At 49.2% G+C, this 20557-nt stretch overlaps 2 protein-coding genes and 1 non-coding gene across 4 annotated transcripts; 1 reads left to right on the top strand and 2 right to left on the bottom strand.

Moving 5' to 3' along the window:
• Positions 1 to 168: 168 nt before the first annotated feature.
• Positions 169 to 5819, top strand: FKBP3 (FKBP prolyl isomerase 3). The gene is made up of 7 exons (XM_074149269.1): positions 169 to 344; positions 451 to 552; positions 653 to 760; positions 1397 to 1532; positions 2411 to 2478; positions 3571 to 3668; positions 4429 to 5819. The coding sequence occupies exons 1-7, from the start codon at positions 231 to 233 to the stop codon at positions 4481 to 4483; spliced, it is 681 nt and encodes a 226-aa protein (XP_074005370.1). The 5' UTR covers positions 169 to 230; the 3' UTR covers positions 4484 to 5819.
• Positions 5145 to 20534, bottom strand: PRPF39 (pre-mRNA processing factor 39). Of its 2 annotated transcripts, XM_074149268.1 has the most exons (16): positions 20492 to 20534; positions 16685 to 17048; positions 16287 to 16412; positions 16040 to 16108; positions 15773 to 15935; positions 15527 to 15645; positions 14573 to 14740; positions 13076 to 13241; positions 12302 to 12409; positions 11147 to 11311; positions 10703 to 10829; positions 10340 to 10608; positions 9562 to 9746; positions 8111 to 8185; positions 7418 to 7538; positions 5145 to 5948 (listed from the first exon to the last, which is right to left on the bottom strand). In XM_074149268.1, exons 5-16 carry the CDS (start codon positions 15857 to 15859, stop codon positions 5898 to 5900), a joined length of 1641 nt encoding a protein of 546 aa, XP_074005369.1. In that variant the 5' UTR covers positions 15860 to 15935; positions 16040 to 16108; positions 16287 to 16412; positions 16685 to 17048; positions 20492 to 20534; the 3' UTR covers positions 5145 to 5897. The 2 variants fall into 2 exon arrangements, with proteins under 2 accessions (XP_074005369.1, XP_074005368.1); XM_074149267.1 differs by lacking the exons at positions 15773 to 15935; positions 16040 to 16108; positions 20492 to 20534 and having other exon boundaries at positions 16685 to 17014.
• LOC141466266 (small nucleolar RNA SNORD127) lies at positions 10172 to 10257 on the bottom strand. The gene has a single exon (XR_012463302.1). It is a non-coding gene; the product is annotated as a small nucleolar RNA SNORD127 (small nucleolar RNA).
• Positions 20535 to 20557: the final 23 nt, after the last annotated feature.

The following is a 20557-nucleotide window of genomic DNA, read 5'->3' on the forward strand; positions in this document are numbered from 1 at the left end:
TAACGCCCGCTGAGGCGCTGCGTCCTCCATTTTCTCTCAGCGCCGCCTCTTGAAAACCCCGCGGGAGCCGCCGCGATGGACGGAGGGGAGGGACCGGGGACGGCGGACGCCGTCCCCGGTCCCTCCCCTCCGTCCATCGCGGCGGCTCCCGCGGGGTCGACGGGAAGGTTGGGCGGTGCACGAAGGAGGAGCCGGCGGTGAAGGAGGAGGAGGAGGTGGCGGGCGGGAAAATGGCGGCGGCCGCGGCTAGTCCGGCGCAGCCCTGGAGCGCTGAGGAGCTGCGGAGCGAGGCGCTGCCCAAGAAGGATATCATCAAGTTCCTTCAGGAGCATGCAGCCCAGGCGGTAAGTGGTGGATGTAGGGGTGTGTGTGGAAGGGGTTCCCCCTTCTCTATATATGCTTTTCCCCTACGTGTCCCTCCCTCCTTCCCTCAACCGGCGTGTCTTGCAGTTCCTGGCGGAGCACAAGCTGCTGGGGCAGGTGAAGAACGTGGCCAAGACGGCCAACAAGGAGCAGCTCATCGCGGCCTACACGCAGCTCTTCCACACGCAGGTGAGGGGACGGGGGGACATGGGGGACGGGGGACACGACATGGGGTTCGGGGCGGTGGCTGATGGCTGCCCCTCTCTCCCCCCTCTCGGCCTCCCCTCAGCGGTTCAAGGGCACGGACGGCGCAGAGAAGGCGGCGGAGAAGGCGAAGCCTGCCAAGGCGGAGGAGGCCAAGGGCAAGGCAGCGAAGCCCGAGGAGGCCGTGGAAGAGGTGGGTGCAGGACCCCCAGCTCGTATTGTTTGGGCGATCCCGCGGGTGGGTTTCAGTGGTGGCCGGTGATAGCACAAGGGGCAACGGGCACAAACTGAAACAGAGGAAAATCCGTCTCAACATGAGGGAAAACCTCTTTCTTTTGAGGGTGGCAGAGCCCTGGAAGAGGCCTCCCAGAGAGGTGATGGAGTCTCCTTCTCTGGAGACATTCAAACCCCCCCTGGACACGTTCCTGTGCAACCTGCTCTGGGTGGACCTGCTCTGGCAGGGCGTTGGAGAAGAGATCTCCAGAGGTCCCTTCCACCAGTCTGTAGTTCTGTGGGCCAGCCAAATTATCCAGCTCTTCAAAACCCTGGTTACCGCAAGAAGTCTGGTACCATGCCTTAAGCTTAGGCAGCTTCTGCAACGTAATTAGCGATAGGTCCTGTGCCTCCCTCCCAAAGCTTCAGTCTTTGCTGAAAACTGCTCCTACGCTGCTATGTTTTCCCCAAATATTCCAGCCCTGCGATATCACGTGAACATGCCATTCACCGACACTGCATCCGTGCCTTGAACTAACTGGTGGTTCTGTCTTGAATGTGGTTTGCCTGAGACTAGTTAATGCAGCAGTCCTAACTCCTGTTTTTATAAACTTAGGGACCGCCAAAGTATACAAAATCCATTTTAAAAAAGGGTGATAAAACCAACTTCCCGAAGAAAGGGGACACTGTTCACTGCTGGTACACAGGGAAACTACAGGACGGGACAGTCTTCGATACCAATATTCAAACAAGTAAGGTCACGTACACACTGTTGGGCTTTTGTTGTGAATGCGGGCAGAGGCAATTAGCTGGACTCATTAAGCAGCCTGGGGAGGTGCTCCCTTCTGGAGGGGGTGTGCGGTGGGTGTCCTGACAAACCGCTTTTACCATGGGGGTGCTGAGCCGAGGGGGTGTCCCTGCAGTCTGCTCCCGGAGCCTTCCATTGGGGAACGCAGAGCGGTATTTTGGGACGGGCTGGTGTCAAGTGACAGCGCTGCCTCTTGCCGGGCCTGGCTGCTGGCATTCTCCAGCACAGATGTAACGGGAAACGCAGGGATTTAATCAGGGCTGGAACTGCTTGGGAGGAAAGATGGTTCCTGCTCCAGGAGCTCCCCTTATCCATGGAGCTTGGACTCGCTGTTAGTGAGTCTGTACTTGTGTTATGATGTTGTACGGTCCCTATTACTTTTTTTTTTTGCTTCACTGATGTGTTTATGACTTGTACCGCCAACTTTAGTCATTCAGAAAGGAGGCTCTGAGCTCCACTGGGTCAGTATCTGAAAGATGCCCATCAAGGCCAGGTTGGAGGGGGCTTGGAGCAACCTGGTGTGGTGGGAGGTGTCCCTGCCCAGGGCAGAGGGGGGAACTGGATGATCTTTCAGGTCCCTTCCAACTCAAACCCTTCAGTGATTCTAATTTTAGCTCTTGGTGCAATTTGAACATTTAATAATGTTAACATTTAATAATGTTAATAATAGTGCAGTTTTCCTCTAGAAATCTGATAGTGGGCTAAAAATAACATGGTAAGAACAGATATTTATATAAAGCATGATTGAATAGTAATTTTAGACAGAAGTACGGCATGTGCCGGTGTGATGTTAAAGCAAACACAAGCAAAACTGTCTTTCAGGTTCAAAGAAGAAAAAAGCAGCCAAACCTTTAAGTTTCAAAGTTGGCGTAGGAAAAGTAATCCGGGGGGTAAGTAATCCATTAATGACTCCCTCGGAATCCATAAAAGAGTGTTCATTTTGCAGGATTTATGGCCGGGGTGCGGATTTTGAGCTGCTGTTTGTGTTTCTGGTGGGGGTAAAAAGGCGAGTTGAAAGGATTTACGTCCGCAGGGTGGGATGTTTGTTCTTTATGGATGTGTTCGTCTGTCCGCAGTGTGATTAATTCCTCTCATTAAGCAGTGTGCGGCACACAGCGTTCCACAGACACTGGTGTGTCTGGGAGGTACCAGCTGATGTGCCTGCCCCGCTGCGGCTGAGCCGGGGGTGAAACGGGTCTGCGGGAGGCAGGAAGGGTCTTGTGCTTACCTGGCTTCAAAATCCAAACCAACCCGAGCCAGCAGAACCTCCCAGGCTGCTGCTGTGCGGGGAAAAGGCCCTTAGCGTGACTGGATTGGAACTGGGAAGGGGGAGTGTCTCTGGGCTTGTGGCCAGCGCTGCAGGAGCAGCGGTTGCCTGGGTTTCTCTGTAGCCTTCTTGGCATCTCCCCTGCTCGTGTGGGTGCCAGGGATCTCCCTCAGGGCGTGAGCAGCGGCCACATCGTGCGGCGCTGATGCGGTGCTGAGCGGAACCCCGGCTTTGGGCACCGGGAGTCCTGAAGAGGGACAGGCACCGAAATAAAACGCATCTTTAAAACATCAGCCTTAAATAAAGGCTACTGCGTCGGTACTGCTGGGAAACGCGAGGCAGGGACAGACCCCTCAGTGCTGAGCGGGTGCGTCTGCTGGGAGGTGCACGGTGGATACTTCCTCAGAAAGAACGCGTTGCCGCTTGGGCTCACCAGTATCGTCACAGCCTGACAGCAGGGATCCGTGCTGCCACGTACAGTGCGGGATAAGGTGGGAGCGGGGAACATTGGCCCTGGGGGGTGTTTATTTCCACAAAGGAAAAGAAGGTGAAATGGGCTCCCAGCGCACGCGGGGGTGGGTGAGAACGAGGGGGGATTGCGCAGGGACTCGGTGCAGCAGATCAGAGAAGCACCGGAAACGCACTTTCCCTCAAGCTGTGTAAAACTACCCTGTTCTTTCGGTGTTTGTTTGAGTGTGGTGTTTTGGTGTTGCAGTGGGATGAAGCTCTCCTAACAATGAGCAAAGGAGAGAAGGCTCAACTGGAGATCGAACCCGAGTGGGCATACGGCAAGAAAGGGCAGCCCGATGCTAAGTATCCTTCTGCTGCTAATTACTCATTAAGGAACCTGACAATGCTGGGCGGAATGAAGTGCTTTGTGGGCAGGGGTGTAACGGGGGGAGCGTTCACATGGTACCCACGGCAGGCTGAGAGTGTTAACGGTACGACAGAACTCGGGGAAGTCAACAGATGGGTGCAGCTGCCTGTTTAGGAGAAGCCACTCTTACTTTCTGCCTGTTATTTTTTATTATTCCAGCTGCTTCCAATGGTTATTCCCACAGCAGGGCTGGGGATGCGGGAGGGAAGGTACCCGCTGCAGCTGCAGACGGCGGGTAAAGCCTGGCTGGAGCTGGCTCGGGTACAGCTGAAGTAGGGGGCTGGGTGAGCGATGCCCCCGTGTCACACCCAGTTCATTCGGGGGGGAGGGACACGGTTGCTCCCTCTTGCTCCAGCCCCACGTCGCCATAATTTAAAGGCCTGTTCTAGATCTTCCTCCCTCTGCAGTACGGTGGGAGAGCAGGGACTGTCCAAAGCTGCAGACGAGGCTCGGGCAGGACTCTTCACCGGAGCGGTGGGGATAACGAGAAGCATATCTTAATTAAAGAGCATCCATGGAATGGGGACTGGCTGTCTCATGACAGCTCGGGGTGGGCAGCAGCTGCGGTTCCACACTAAATCGGGGATGAAATCCAAGCCACCAGAGGAGAAGCGAGACAGGTGGTGACTCAGTGAGCACTGACCCCTGTCACAAATGCGGGGCGGGTGTTTAAGCTTCCTTAACGTGCGCCAACAGGATTCCGCCAAACGCAAAGCTTTTCTTTGAAGTGGAGTTGGTGGATATTGAATGAAGAGTTTTCTTCGCTGCTGGGAACCCCCTTCCGATCACGAAAGCTTCTGACAATGCAGTTTTGCTCTTGTAACTTCAGGAAATAGTTACAACCGTGGCCTTGTACCCAAATCGAGTGTGTTTTCCCTGCCCCCGACTGCTGTACAGTAACACACCACTAAAGAAACCACAGTTTGTACGTGCGACCGCACTTCTTTGTGTATGTGACTTGAAAACTCGAAACTGCTTCCTCTCGCGCTGGGGGAAAAATAGCATAGATCTGCAGTAAACTGTGAGAGGAGAAGCAGCCCCAGCTGGAGGGGCCAGGACTGTTACCATCCCTCGCCGCAGTGAGGGAGCTTCCACCGAAAATCAGGTAAAAAGTCAAAAGTATCGTTTATTTCGATGCTGGAGCCCTCAGCCGCGTTTCCCCCTCAGCCTTACCCTGTGTCGCTGCCGAGCTCCCCAACAGCACTCACCCAGCAGTTCTAGTTAAAACGTTAGGAGAGGGGAAGAGGAAAACACTTACATTTATCCTCCAGGCACTAATTTTCTCCTTTAAACGTGTTTTAAGAAGTGTTGGGCGTGATGCCCCCCTTCCAGAAGCGAAGCATGGGCGTTCCTCAGCCACTGGAGCTTGGCTGGAGAAAGCGGGGGCGTGACCGCGGCACTCCAAGAAAGCTCAGAGAACTACGGAATTCCTTGCTTTTATTACAAAAACGGGAATGATCACTTTGATCCAAATGAAAAAAAGGTTTGCTCACACCGTGTACATGAAAACCTCTAAAATACAAAAATCATCCCGAACACAGTTTGTGCTTTTTAAAAAAAGAATGCAACGTCGCTTTGCTCTGCGCTTTGCCTTTGGAGCCAAACACGCCTCGCAGCTGGCAAAGGCCGCGTCGCACGCTGACGAGTTTCCACCCTAAGGAGGGAAAGCAGCCTGGGAGCCGCCGGCTGGGGCAGGGAGAGGGATATCGTGACAGATCGCGACATCCCGGCTGGAGCGTGGAGCAGGAGGGACAGCCCCGGCCCCCACGCTGCTCGGCACAACGGCTTGGGGGGGAAAAAAACCCCCAAACCCCACAGCTTTACTGATTTCAGTCTACGGAATCGTCACGGGGCTGAAAAAAAATTCCTCAGATCTCTCCATAAATTAGTGCAGGGAATTAATAATAAAAAAAAAAAATAAACCAAAATAAAATGCATTTATGGTAAACTAGAATTGTACAGATACCATTTATCAGTTACCAGCACACAAGTCTTGCTTCACACAGACCCTGTGAACATCAGCTCGTTTCACATGCAGAAGACCAAAAAGCAGGTATTACAACAGTTCCTTCACGGCCCTAATTTAGAAAAATATATATTTTTTTTTTATTATTATTCCATCTTTGTTGAAACGGCAGCACAGTGAACTTCACTCGCTCTGGGGATCAAGTCGGATGATAATACTGTCCGTAATTCCAGGCGTTCTGGTAATTGTACTGGAAAACAACCCAAAAACAACACGGTAATGTGAGTCAGGCTGCAGGAACAGCCGGTAACGCGCTGTTGTCTCGCCTTCCAGGAGGGCACAGCCGAGTTCACCCATGGCGATGGCTCCGAGTGGCCAGCCTGGCCGTGCCAGTGTCACTGTGCCCACGTCACCCCCAGGACGTCAGGGTCTGGGTCCCTCTGCAGCGAGGCCCTGCCCGCAGCCCGTGCCTGGGCACAGCGAGGAGCCCCTCAGCCGCGACGAGCCAAAGGCTCTGCCGGGAGTTGCCTTTGCTCCGGAGAAGCTGAAGCGTGGCTCAGGTCCAGCCCAGAGTCACAGAATCACGGGATGCTATGGGGTTGGAAGGGACCTCTGGAGATCATCTAGTCCAACCCCCTGCCAGAGCAGGTCCCACAGGAACGTGTCCAGGGGGGTTTGAATGTCCCCAGAGACGGAGACTCCACCACCTCTCTGGGCAGCCTCTTCCAGGGCTCTGCCACCCTCACAGGAATAAAGTTCCTCCTCATGTTTAGATGGAACTTCTGATGCTCAAGTTTATGCCCGTTCCCTCTTGTCCTGTCCCTGGGCACCACTGGAAAAAGACTGGCCCCATCCTCCTGACACCCAGCCTAGAAGTATTTCTAGGCGTTGATCAGATCCCCCCTCAGTCTGCTCTTCTCCAGACTAAACAGACCCAAGTCCCTCAGCCTTTCCTCATAAGAGAGATGCTCCAGGCCCCTCATCATCTTTGTAGCCCTCTGCTGTCCCCTCTCCAGCAGTTCCCTGTCCTTCCTGAACCAGGGTCAGGTTTGTACCCGGGTTCCATGCAGAGGGGGTTTTTAACCTCTTAATAAAAACACACGTGTGGGAAGTGTGAAAATGCAGGAGGGGTGAGGGGTTCACTGACCCCCAGGTCCCCTCTGGTTCCTGCTCGGTGGCTCTGTTCTCAAGCAGACTCTGAAATGCAGAGGAGAGGCAGGCAGCGATGGAGTCACCACCTCGCTCACAGGACCGAGACCTTCACCAACTCCGTAAATCTGCTCTTCCCACGGCTTCGTGTGTGAAAACTTGGGGTGTTTTTCCCAGCCTAGTGGGCTCTTTGAGCCCCTCCAGGGGACAGAAAGAAACACCCCGCAAGAACAGCCCCAGAAGAGACGCTCCTGAGCAGACTGGCCCTGCGCACGCTGCGTGGGTGCAGCAGAACCCCCACCCAGACGTTACAGGAACTTCCAGCTGGAGGGAGTAACTGTCCAAAGGCCCAGGGAACCGGCAGCTCGAGGCGAGTCCCCTGGGCAACACATCTCAGCACACCATGGTGCTGTCACCCTCAGCCAGCAGTGTCCTTCACGTGAAGAGCCAGCCACCAAACCGCCCACCTCCCTCCTCAGAGAGGAGTGTTTTACACCTCCAGAGCAAGCCAGAGTCACCAACAAAATCAGGAGGAATTAACCAAGGAATTAACCAAGAAGCAGCACCCACCTGGTACCAGGCGTTGTAGTTGTACGCAGCCTGGTTGACCTGCATGTCCCCATCCATCATCTGTGCCGACGCCATGGTCGGGTCATCTGTTAGCATTTTCTTTTCATCGGGCTCCTCTGATCTGGGAAGTGAATATTTCCTTGTAAATGGCATTTCAGACCAAATTCTGAGCGTGTCTTCGCGTGGGAAGCGTTACAGCAGATAAGGGTAAGGAATATTTTCGAGCTCGGTGCCCTGTCCAAACAGGGTAACAGAGTATACCGGGCTCCAGAACAACAGGCCGGTTTTTAAATCGCTCTGGTGCTTGAACTGAGACAGCAAAAGCACGTTTTTGCTTAGAGATTGAGTTATTTTTACCAGGACTGTTCAGCTTTTCTGTGAAACATAATTCAAGCAGTTATTTTCCAATAAATCTGCTTCCAAATATTTAAGCCAGCAGTACAGCCCTAGTTAAGATTCCACATTAAGACGACAGTGATTTTGTTCTTGCAAGCAGCAGCTTTAAAGCTTGTACGTAAAAAGCTGAAAAATGCACGTATAAATATTCACAGACTAAAGGGGAAAAAAAAAAAAAGGTCTCTGAGATTGCTCTCTGAACTATTTTTAAAGCCTTCCCCGAGTGCTTTGTCCCAGCTCTCGCCCGGTGCAGCGCGTTCCAGCTGCCCCACACTGGCCCAGCGAGTCCCTTCCTACCCGTTCTCTGCCCTCCTTTTCAAAGATTCCTGCTCCTTCAGAAGGGCCTGATGTTCATCGTAGGCGTCCAAGAGCCTGCAGGGGACAAACACACACAAAGCTTTGCTCACCGTTCTCCTGTCAACACTTTAAACACACAAGGAACCACTTTAAAGTGTCTACTTCAAACCGTACAAATACAAAAACATTCTAGACCAAACTCCACCATAAGCTAAGTTTAACCAGTGATCCACCAGGAAGATGGGAAAGCCACAGAATTCCATTTGAGGGGGGATGAAGAGTTCTCTGTTGGCTCAGAAACTCCCAACTCGCTCAGCTTTTATCACACTTCACGCAGTTCTTATAAGAGTCTTTATAAAGGAGTGTCCTAAAGCTCATCTGTGATACACCGTGTCCCCGCAGCTGCGCGCTGACACCGTCCACAGCGGCACTGGTATTTGGGAATCAACAATTCTTTAAATACTGGAAATGGGCATTAGACAAAAATTATTACAATTCTGAAGTGTCACCTACAGCCTTTTCCCAAACCCCATGGGAAGCACGGGTATATTTAATGCAGCACAGAAGAGTCCCATCATTTCTGTATCAATATAGCCATACACTGCTGAGTGAGAGAGTAACACTTCTGTTCCCTGGCTCCAATTCCCTCCACAGCGAAACATCATCTGCTGCGTACCAGAGATTACAGGAAAACTGCTTCTTCTGTCAATATTACTCTTGGTGAAAACCATTTCTTGTACTTATTCTGTGCTCTAGTATTGTTTGGGAACTGGAAACTTCCTTTTGTTTGGTCTGTCCGGGATCCCAAACCCGCGGCACCCGGCTGCCCCCTTCAGAGCCAGCAGAAACGCCCTTCTTAAATACATACAGCGCAGAAAGACTGACCCAGGCTTAGTCCCTCCCAGTTCATTAGCTGCAAATTGTAACTGAAAACAACCACACAATAGAGATTTCAGAGGGGGAAAAAGAAAAAAAAGTATATCTAGTATTTAATTAAGAAGCTGCCCTTATCTGATCCTCCCACATGAGCGTGGGAGAAGCACTTTAATGGTTCTAAACATAAATAAACCAAATCACTGCCCCTTTGGGCACCTCAAGCAGCAGCTCTCGGGGTACAGAGTACCCAGTTATACCTGTGTCACACAACACTCCCCCTTCCCTTTGAGGAACGTCCCCCTTTAGGAGACTCCGCAAGAGAAAACTACAGGGAGGAGTTACGGGCAGCAGAATTTTACGCTCTGAGGTGTTGGGTATTTCAGAAAAAAAAGGGCTAATTTTCTGAAAAGAAATTCCAATTTAAAAGTGGGGGTTTGGTTTAGAAAAGCAGCCATCCCTCATTAACGAGCTGCTGGCACAAAGCAAACCATTTCACGGATGCCACTGACCCGCCCCCCTTCCCCAAGCAGCCTTTGGGTGGCCCCAATTGGGCCACTGCACAGATTACATCTTACTTGTTTACATCAGAACCAAAATCTTCCAGAAATTCCACTTTTCGCTGAGAGAAGGTAATCCTCATTTTTATAGACAATGCGCCGTTGACGGCTTTATCAAAACAGCTCAGGATGTTCTCTTCGTTTTGCTTGAGGTCGCCGCTGTACTCCATCTCCAGCAGGTTGAGATACAGTTTCGTGTTTTCCTGTGCGAAAGAGGCGTTAGAAGCGGTACATCTGTCACGTGCGGCGTTTAACACTGAAGGTGTGTCTGCCAGAGGCACACCACAGCAGAGACAGCATAAATATAGGCTAAAATAGCCAATACTAAGATTTTTTTATTACACTGGTCATCTGTGACCTGGTTTGTTTCGCAAAGAGTGATCTAACACTACAAAACCAAATGTCCCCCCTTGCTAACAGTAACCCGAGTACTTGGAGTGCTAAATATTTCTGCAATTATACAACAGGATGTACGAGCAGCGCCTCCACCATCAGTTTTGTTCACCTTGAGATGTGAAGGCGCCTGTAATATTCAAGATTCTAAGAAGGAAAAACGAAGGTATGAAGCAGGCTGTGCTTCTGATGAAAAAGCAAATAAGCAAACTCCCAGATTTGCAAGGTGGAAACAAGGCAACATCAGTTTAGAGGGACTGGTGTCTCCATGGAGCAATGGAACATTACATCCAGTGACAATTCCTGTCATCATCGTTGCCATCATTTTAAAAAAACAGTTCAGAAAGACAGCAAACTACCAGGGTGTTATGTTTTGTCAATACAGGGAAGAGGGAACACATACTTTGTCAATTTCTATGGCTTCTGACAGCACTTTTCTTGCCTTTGGAAGATTTTTCTGTACTTTGAAGAGGTGTCGGGCTAATTTGATGGCATAAAACGAGGATTCGCTAATTGATTTGGCATTCCTAACAGCATCTTCAAGCAGGTGCTCGGCTTCTTCCATGTTGCCGTGTCTGCGCTCTAAGCTCACTCTCCGCAAGCGAATCATGGCTAGCCCTAGAATACATTCTTCAAACGTTTTCAAGATTCTTCTTGCTTCATCGATGTTGCCTAAAACACCGGTGAAGAGGCTTTAAGATATGAGACACCCAACAGGCTCTTAAAACCAGAACCCCCTCCCAGAAGAAGCTGAGGTTGCTCTTACCCTGCTGCTCCTCAAAGGCGGCCCACAGCATGTGAACCATGGGTTTCTTGGGGAGGTGAATGGTGCAAGCCCTGCTGTAGACGTGCCTCACGCCTTCAATACTATGATTCTCCATGTATTTGGCATACTATAGTTGAAAACAGAGCAGAGATTGCAAAATTTAAAGCTTGTATTTGTCTTTAAAAACATGCCAGAGTGATAAAATTCTTTTGTTTAAACCCATTCAGCACCTTTATTGAACCACTAGACTAGTTTCTGTAAGGAAGGACGTAGAGAGGCAACGAAGTTGGCATATGCAGCAGTCAAATCTGGTTGCAAGCAGACCATCTCCTAATGCAACAGATATAGTTATATATGAACAACGTTCCACAAGAGTACAAAAGGTTAGTCACTAGATCAAGGTGTGCAGTCGGCAGGAGGTGGGTGGTGAAGGGCTTCCCTTACCTTAATCCAGAAGTCCTCATAGAGGGCACATGAAATAACACATCTCTCAAAGAGGACCACGACTCGCTCGTGAGTGCCATTCTCTATCTCAAATTCTAAGTACTCTTTCCAGTTTTTCAGCTGAATTTTCTCCAGGGGTTTGACATGAAAGTAAGGCCTCTTTATCTGCAAGAGTCACAGCACGGCAACTTGTCATTAACAAGCATGCCACCAAGTTCCTTAAACAAACCCCCAAACCAGCCACACACCATTCACATAATGCCAGTTAAATCGACAGGACTTTGGAATGGTACATCAGTGTCTACTCAAATAATCCTTCTGCTGGGGCTACCCAAATATCGGTCAAGAGATTTTGCTGGCAGTTATATCCTAGGCTAGGAACTTATTTTTCTAGAACGCTTTTTGCGTGCAAGTGTTTACAGAAGCTGAGAAGGGACCCGGTGCAATTAATCTCTTGCAAACCTGCGCTCACGACGCAAGAACCACATCTCAACCAACAGCAGGTATTGGCCACGCACACACAGACAACCACAGCACTTATCGCTGTACTAGCACGTCCTACAAATTAAATTTAAAATTTTGTTGAGAATCATGACAAGGAAAGACAGAGCATTGAACTGAACCTCCTATTAAATATTTACTTTAAGCTGATTACCCCCAGAGCTAAAGAGCTGCATTTGTACCCATGGCTGCCAGAGGAGCCGGGCGGGACAGAGCTCAGCACAGAAAACGGACACGTTGCTTTGGACTAAACGCAGCGAAGCGTCCTTCCAGAGATCCTCTGCTTTTTCTCTCTTCATCACACAAATGTCATTCTTTTTAGGACAGCTTTACCTTTTCAATCAGAACTACCTTCCTCTCGTTAGTCTGCAATGCCTCAGGCGTGTAAGGCAGTAGCATGTAGACTTCAAGTCTGGTCAGTGAACCATACACCATCTCTCCAAATACTGCTTAAAGACCTTTAGATCATCAGATGGCAGGGTTAACCTCACAAGTCGCCTTTTCACAAGAAGAATGGCAGAGAAGAGAAGCTCGATCTTTGTTCAAAGCTCAGGACAGTTGAAACTGTAAGGCCTAACTGTCACTCAGAATCCCCAGCTCCCAGTCTCACGTTCAGAACTCTCACACGTGCTGCCTTACAATACCCAGACTTACCGCTTCTTCAAATGTCCACCTCTTACTGACTTCATGTTCGTTGTGGTTAAACATCTCTTGATGAATCTCAATGATCCTGTGCCTCATGTTTTCTATCTCAGTGACCAGCTAAAACAGAATTTTTAAAAATGTAACAAGGGTAGACACCGTAACACTTTGTAAGTGCATTTTATGACAGCAGTAATATCTATAAATTAAAAGCATCACAGATGCATTAGGGTGTTACCCTGAAGAGCTAAGGGAAGGGGTGGGATGCTGCCCTGATGGTGTCTCGGCCCTTGCTGCAACCCACCTGAACTGCTTTTCTGTCTGCAGTTTTGCGCTATGTTAAAGACGACTGCGATTAAAGATGCGTTTGGATCCAAGTCAGGCTTGGTTTCAGTATGTGTACATTTGCACAGTCAGCAACTCCCTTGGACAGCCCCGAGTTCCCGTCAGCCTGTGAAGGCCATGACCCCACACAGACCATTGCTGAGGAAGAGCTTTCTTAGACCATGGCTCTTAATCTGTTTATCCAGAATAATTAACATTCATTCCTGAAGCTTGTACATCACTTGTTTCACTTTCAAACTGCGTTTCTTTGACAGCTGTGGAATCGCTGGAGAGGTATGTCCTTCGACAAGAGCAGTTATCACCTGAGCCAAAGCACTGTGATACGCAAGAGAACAAAGGGACCACCTCAGCTACAGACAGACTAGATTACCCGCAAATAAACTCCTCTTTCAGCCACAGAGTAAGGCAAGACATGCCGAGGAACATCCCCTGCACACGTACCTTGGCAGGGTCAGTTATGTCCTCGGTGCCAGAGGGCAGGTCGTCGCTGGGTTGCGCATCCTCCCCGCTGTGGCCGTTGGCAGACGCCAGCTCCCTGCGCAGCTGCACAAACTGCTCCGTGGTCAGGAGGTCTCGAGGCAAGTTGTTCTGTATGTGCTCCTTGAACCTGGCAGGAGTCACAAACAAGGCAACGCAAACTTAGAACCATAGAATTGTCTGGGTTGGAAGGGACCTTTAAGATCATCGAGTCCAACCATCAACCTAACTCTGATAAAAACCATCACTAAACCATGTCTCTAAGCACTGTGTCAACCCGGCTTTTAAATCCCTCCAGGGATGGTGCCTCAACCCGGGCCCTGGGCAGCCCATTCCAAAGCTTAATAGCCCTTTCCGTGGAAAAATTGTTCCTAATATCCAATCTGAACCTCCCCTGGTGCAACTTGAGGCCATTTCCTCTTGTCCCATCGCCTGTTCCTTGGGAGAAGAGACCGACCCCCCCTGGCTACACCCTCCTTCCAGGGAGTTGTAGAGAGCAAGAAGGTCTCCCCTCAGCCTCCTTTTCTCCAGGCTGAACATCCCCAGCTCCCTCAGCCGCTCCTCACAAGACTTGTGTTCCAGACCCCTCACCAGCTCCATTGCCCTTCCCTGGACCCGCTCCAGCACCTCAATGTCTTTTTTGTGGTAAGGGGCCCAAAACCGGACACAGGACTCAAGGTGGGGCCTCACCAGTGCCCAGTACAGGGAACTGGATGGTTTGTGTTTCAATACTCTGCACAACCAGAGCACAACAATAAATCCTAGCAGGGTTCTGCGTTACTGTAGCCATCTAGAGCAGCACTGGGAATGCACCTTCTGACAGCAGACAGACAAAGTGTGACTTCCACTACCTATCAGACTCAAAAGCTCTGCATTTCACAGAGAAATGAAGTGACAACAAACTTCAGTGGCAAAGACAGACCACTCGCCATGTAAAACTGATGGCAAAGGACAAGAGCAGTTTTAGAGGAAGATACCTTATTTCCAAAACTAAAAGACCTGCAGAAATTACAGGGAAGACTGGTGCATAATTTAATTAAAGTTTCTCATGCCCTCTTAACCTCTCCGTATTAATTCTAGCATCTAAAACTCATCCAAACGTTTCTCTTTAGTCAATTCAATTAGTGTCTCACCACACGTGAGTATTGCTTCAGGAATTAGAAGTTCAAAACTGCTAATTCTGATTTTTCAAAGACATCCTCTCTTCTTCCTCCCAATTCCAAGGCCCTCCTTTATTCCACAGCAGACTTTGTGAATTTATCTGAACCCAAATTCCTAAAAAGTGTATCAGCACCTTAAAACAATCAGTCAAACCGTATGAGTACGTAAATAAATAAGTACATAAAACTCAGTAACTATCTCAAGCTCTTGTTCCAAGTCAGTATTTCCACATTTACAGAAGCAGTTTAGCATGTGCTTAAGAAATTGATAGCATTAACTAAATGTGTGTTTTCTCTTTACCTCTGGAAGTGATGACTGTAGAGTTGTGTTGGAATTCCAAGGATGCGGTCATAGATGGACGTAACTTCCCTTAGGTTTCCCTGGTCATTTTCCCAGTTTATATACATTTCCCATAGTCTGTCAGAACGGAAATCTGTCCCAGCAGCTAACACTGCATGTTCATAGGCTCTGAAAAATTAAAGACTTTTACAGTTGTTTCTGGACGTGGTGACAGAACAAGGAAGAAAACTTCTGACTCCTATTTAAAGCTTACGAGCATCCTCATTTACTCACAACCACACTTATTTAAATAACATTAAACAACATTATTTAAGTTCTTAGAAGTATTTTCTAGATTTCTGTAGCAAGGTATCTAGAAATTCCGAAAGTTCACACCCACATTGTTTCCACCAGCACTACCACAACAGAATAAAGAACGGTAACAGAAAATCACCTTGCAGGAACGCAAGCTATTAGGAAAACACACAATCTGTACCTCTTATCTCTTGTAAGGATTCTAAATCCATTACTTTACAATTTAAGACACAAAAGCCACACATCAATCATGCAGCTGGAAGCCGCTGCAGTTAAAGTTCAATTAAGGTTTTGGGTCAAACTTCAGTCCCACCTGTGGCTCTAACCAGGAGCACTGACAGCAACAGGCAAGGTCAGACAAGTTCCAGCCATACCCTGAAAACCTCCAAGGAAATAAATTCCTAAAATTCTATGGGGAACCTCTTCCAATGCTGCACTAACTATTTCCTAACATCTAGTCTGAAGTTCCCGTCACAGCTTTTGACCCTTGTACCACACTGTATTGTCTACCCCTTCTTATGGAATTTGGCTCCACCGTCTCTTAAAAGTCCTTAAAGTAAGCACGGACTGTTATTAGCTCGCCCCTCAGCTCTAACGTAGGAATGTGATCCTGCTGCTGTGAGACTCTATGTGTGGGCTCCTCCTGTCACTGCAACTTACCCTCGAATAGTACTGTTAGTTTCAGGATCGGCAGGGTCCAAGGTCTCCTTTAAGAAGTTTATATAATGTATCCAAAGATCAACACTAAGAGGAATTGCCTGAAGCCCTCTGCGATAAACCTATGAAGAGAACATCAACTGTACTTCAAATACTTAACGGCGTCCTAAGAGAGAGGCAACACTGTGTTATCCGGTGAACCTTAGAAATACTAATTACTGGAATTTTGTTTAAATAATCTACCATTACCATTTGGGTGGAGGTTGGATAGAACATGGCAATGTTCTGATCTCCACGTGCAGAGTCTTGATCTTCAAAGCGCAGCGGTCCCTGCATTCTGACCAGGTTGTGTGGGCAGGCTTTGGGGTACAGACCATAGGGCACAGACCCATTAGAGCATCATTGACAGCGTCTGACCAAAAATGCAATAAGATGTAGCAATTGTGACCAGCAAACCAACTATTATTGCTTTGAAAACGAGTAACAAATGGAAGTGAGAGAAAAGCCCTGCCCTACTTGTTAAGCTGCAGTGTAATACAGAGGCTTGCACTGCAAAGCTTGACAAACTGTAGAGGTTTAACGCACCTGCCAACAAAGAGAAAAAACATTAGCTACAAATGCCACAGACGTGACAAGTGCAAACAAAATCCCTACAAACCTGGCCATACAAGGCAGGTACTGGCAGCCAAATGACTGGCGGGAGGTTAGTCATTATTTGGCTATGAGGAGCCACGGCGATAGCTGCGCCCAGCTCCCTACGTACCTCATCAGACTGCTTCACGTTGTCATGGCGCTTCTCGAGGTCCGCGTACTTCTTCCAATAGCCATAGCAATACGGATAATGAGTGAAAAACCTGTCAAATGCTTTCCTGGCAGCTGGTAGGTGGTTCTGTAAGAAACACACAATACAGGCAATGAATCCTTCCCTTAAAAAAACCTTCGCATTATTTTAAGAACAATTACTGTTTTAAAACTGATCGCTTTTAAGACAATGTTATTTTGTGATGTCTGCTGACGACACTGGCAAGGACAACTGTCTTAGAACAGTGTCTAGGAAAGCCCGATGTACAGGCCTAGATTTGTCACTGGAATATCCACGACTTGTTTTGGTTTTCTTTGGTCATTTCTGGAAGGCCAAGGAAAGAGGGGGCACGTACTAACCTCCTGCTCTACATACTGTAGTAGATAAACCCATCCTGTGAAATCCTGGGGATTGTCCTCTACTACTTTCCAGAACTTGTCAAAATCCGGAGGGAAGCCAGCCTCAATATCTGTTGTCTGTAAACTTTCAATGTTTGGAATTTCACTCTCCTGCGTGTTCTCTTCATTCAAGTCAGGGGAACTATCGGGTGACTGCTCCATCTCAGTTACACTCATAATTTCTGTACTGAAGTCCATATGCTGTTCTTCCGTTGTGGTTTCAGCGCCATTGTCCGTGCTGTCGTTGCTTACAGTCGGCTTCTCCTCCTCCGTACTTTCTGTGTTCTCCATGGCTGAGGCTACTGCTGTTCCGTACTACTGGATCCTGAGGAAATAAAAAGATTCAGTACCTGTGCAGTGAGGATTCAAGTAGAACTCGGGTGTGAATTCTCAGCCATGAGTCTCCCAAGTGCTTCAGGCACCCGAGTATTTCACCACAGGCCTTTATCAATTAGATCTGCTTTGCTCTTGAGCCTAATTCACAATTAAAAACACATTAATAGCAGACAAATGTTGTAACTTCTGCACATACAAATCATTGTGGTTTTTCTAAAAGCTATCGCAAGTAGCTATCAAGGTATAAAACTGAACTGATACAGTTTTCCTGTGTGAGTCTAGCAGAACTTTACTCCAAATAAAGAATTATGTTCAAATTTATTCAATTTTCCTACTTAGTACAAATCACTGACTTCTTTGCAAATAAATATATGTTAAAACATACCCTCAACGCCTAGCTGAACTGGCTGAAGCGATAACTTCGCAAAGAACAGAGCTACCATCATCACTAGGCTCACTCCACGTTAACGGTGCCGACATGCACTACCCAGCGCAGGGGGCCCCAGCAGCCGTTCAGGTCAGCCCCTGACAGGCAGCCACTCGCTCCCACACACCACTCGGATGTCAGGGGTTCCTCCTGCCCCTCGGGACAGACTCCGTCTTCCTCCTACTCTTCATTTTGATCATCCTGCCAAATCCCAGCCCTACCCTGCTCCGCAAATGCCCGTCCAGCCCCACCTGGCTGCTCCGCCAGAAGCCCGGGTGTGAGGCACCCCCTGAACCTTCTCCACCTGGTTCCAGCCAGGCCCCAGTGACTAACGGCTCCTACATAATGCAATATCCCGGGAGAATACAATAGTTCTCAGCTCTGAGTGGATTCTGGATGAAGAACAGTGCGAAGCCATCATCCTCGAACGCGCTGTGGCAACTGCCACTCCTATTGCCCCTCGCTTCTCAGAGGTGAAAACAATTAAGTTTAGTTAAAAAAAAACACCCAACGAGTCCCAACCCCACTTTGTATCTCCAGAATTCTTTCCCACTGAAAGGCTGAAAAGAGAACAAACAGACCACTTGCTTTCACTTCAACAAATTTCACTTCAAACAAATCAACATGCCATCAATAATAAAGTTGGGGAAGAAAATTGACAGAAAGCAGAAGTATCTATACCCTATCTTCATAGATTCATAGAATCACTGAATAGTTTGGGTTGGAAGGGACATCCAGCAGCTTCCACGCATGAGACAACAGTTCCTGTTCTCCTAGGAGTTCACCAAGCCAAGTACCTTCAGCGTAGTATTAAAAGGTCCCCATGGTCTGCTCTGCGAGTTGTCTAAAAACTGTTTTTTAAAAGCAGTTGTTTTGATTCTCCATTGTATACATTGCCTGGCAATCATATAAACACAACTTCTTTCCTTTAGGGCAAACAGTTCAGGATTTTGTAACTTTATATGGTAACTGTTCATAAAAATGAACTATTTGTGGCATTTAAAAGTCACATGGATGCGATGTGACTACAGGGAGCACTACAGTGCTTGTGTTCTACAGGGAAAGAGGATACTTGTGTAAGACGAGCAGTTTATTTCATTAATGACCAGTTCTTCCCCACATCCTGGGCCACTCTAGAGAGCCTGCATCAAAAGCCGCCTTTTTTACTGGGTGTTGGAGATGTGCCTTCAATATTAAGAATAAACATAAATTATAATTTAATAAATTAAATATCAAAGCAGTGTCACTGTGCCTTTACCAGGGCAACATACAAAAGATATCTGCATAATGAAACCAGTTGCTACCCTTCAGAGCTTACCTCTGGAAAGATTATAAAAGCAAGGCACAAGAGGAGTGTGTTATGCAAACAGCAGCCCCAAAACTTGAAAAAATAGTTTAAAGGAGGTTTACAGCTCTAAAATTTGAGAAAGATAATGCAATTGTTTTTAAACATGCAGTAACTGATGACCTGAACTTATTCTGATATTTGACAGATGTCTTCCTCCCTCTAGCCAATTCAGAGGATGCATTCCAGCTTAAAAACCAACTCCCCCAAATCTAGCTGTCTTCAGTTCAGGGGGAGGGGAGTAAAGAAAGAGGGAGAAGCAGTACCTCTGCACACAACGCTTCAAACAGGGTCTAAAAGTCTGACAGTTTGTGCCAAGCTGAAGGCATTCTGGAACACCCACAGGGAATCCCGGGATACCCCAAACTCTTACAGTAATGGAAGGCTACGGGCGACAGGATGGGCCCTGCCTGGTACCAGAGGAATGCCCCGCAGTGCAGGGAGCGATGCCGGCAGCAGGCACTGAGCTGGGGCACACCCAGCACAGACAACCACCGATTGGAGTAACTCAGTTCCAGGAATTTTTACATCTCTCCAGCTAAATAATTGCATAACAATATCAGATAACTACATGCACCAGCTTTAAATAATTTATACCGGTGTATATGATTTAGCCTGTTTCAATTAAACATTTATTGCATACAATACTGGCGTTTACAAAAACGAACTAATGGAAAATATCTAGGAAAAAACCCAAGCAGGCAACACCAAGGTGTTTCAAGCCTCACTCACACCCTCCCCAGCACTGTGAGCCTTCCACTGCCAACGAGTGGCTGCCCAGCTGGCTCCTGCTCAGCCCCTCATGCTCCTGTCCAAAGACTGACGCTTTGGTGGCCAAAAGACAGCAATCACAGAATGGTTTGGGTTGGGAGGGACCTTAAAGATCATCGAGTTCCAACCCCCCTGCCCTGGGCAGGGACACCTCCCACCAGACCAGGTTGCTCCAAGCCCCCTCCAACCTGGCCTTGAACCCCTCCAGGGATGGGGCAGCCACAGCTTCTCTGGGCAACCTGGGCCAGGGTCTCACCACCCTCACAGCAAAGAAGTTCTTCCCCACGTCTCATCTCCATCTCCCCTCTTTCAGTGTCAAACCCTTCCCCCTCCTCCTATGGCTCCCCTCCCTGATCAAGAGTCCTTCCCCAGCTTTCCTGGAGCCCCTTTAGGGACTGGAAGGGGCTCTAAGGTCTCCCCGGAGCCTTCTTTTCTCCAGGCTATAATGTAAAAAACCGCAGGGCACTCAAAGGCTTTGAGCTGGTCTATTTTCCTTCAGAGATCTACCAGCTGTTACACCACATACATATCTACCCCACTAAGTGAAACCCGCGGGCAGGCCGGTTCCCCAGCTGCCCGGTAACGGCCGGCCAGGGGAAGGGCTGCAGGAGGCGGTGGTGCCTGTCACGGTCGGCGGAGAGAGCGTCCCGCACATCCCCCAAACACCCCCTTCCCTCAGGCACAGCCCGCCCAACGCCGCGGCTCCCAGCCCGGCGGGAGGCCGAAGCGGACGACGGCCTGGGCTGGGCCGGGCCGGGGCGAGCCCTCCCCACGGCGAGGCGCGCACCCCCGGGGCCGAGCACGGGTCTCCGGCCGCCTTCCCCCCGCAGAAGCCGTCGCTCCCCGGCTCTATCCCCACCTCGGCCCGGCCCGGCCCCGTCCCCGGTACCTGCCGCGAGGCCGCCGCCCGCCCGCTGACTGACCGCGCGCCCGCCGCCGCCGGGCCCCAGGAAGA

The sequence above is a fragment of the Numenius arquata genome, chromosome 6, assembly GCF_964106895.1.
Source record: "Numenius arquata chromosome 6, bNumArq3.hap1.1, whole genome shotgun sequence".
NCBI classification, from domain to species: Eukaryota; Metazoa; Chordata; class Aves; order Charadriiformes; family Scolopacidae; genus Numenius; species Numenius arquata.

Coding starts and splice junctions, on each gene's coding strand:
- FKBP3 (XM_074149269.1), top strand. CDS start 231: ATGGCGGCGGCCGCGGCTAGTCCGGCGCAGCCCTGGAGCGCTGAGGAG. Junction 761..1,396: donor CCGAGGAGGCCGTGGAAGAG/GTGGGTGCAGGA, acceptor TTATAAACTTAG/GGACCGCCAAAGTATACAAA. Junction 2,479..3,570: donor TAGGAAAAGTAATCCGGGGG/GTAAGTAATCCA, acceptor TTGGTGTTGCAG/TGGGATGAAGCTCTCCTAAC.
- PRPF39 (XM_074149267.1), bottom strand. CDS start 17,014: ATGGAGAACACAGAAAGTACGGAGGAGGAGAAGCCGACTGTAAGCAAC. Junction 16,413..16,684: donor TACAGTATGTAGAGCAGGAG/GTTAGTACGTGC, acceptor TGTTTCTTACAG/AACCACCTACCAGCTGCCAG. Junction 9,747..10,339: donor AAGCCATAGAAATTGACAAA/GTATGTGTTCCC, acceptor TCTTTCGCACAG/GAAAACACGAAACTGTATCT.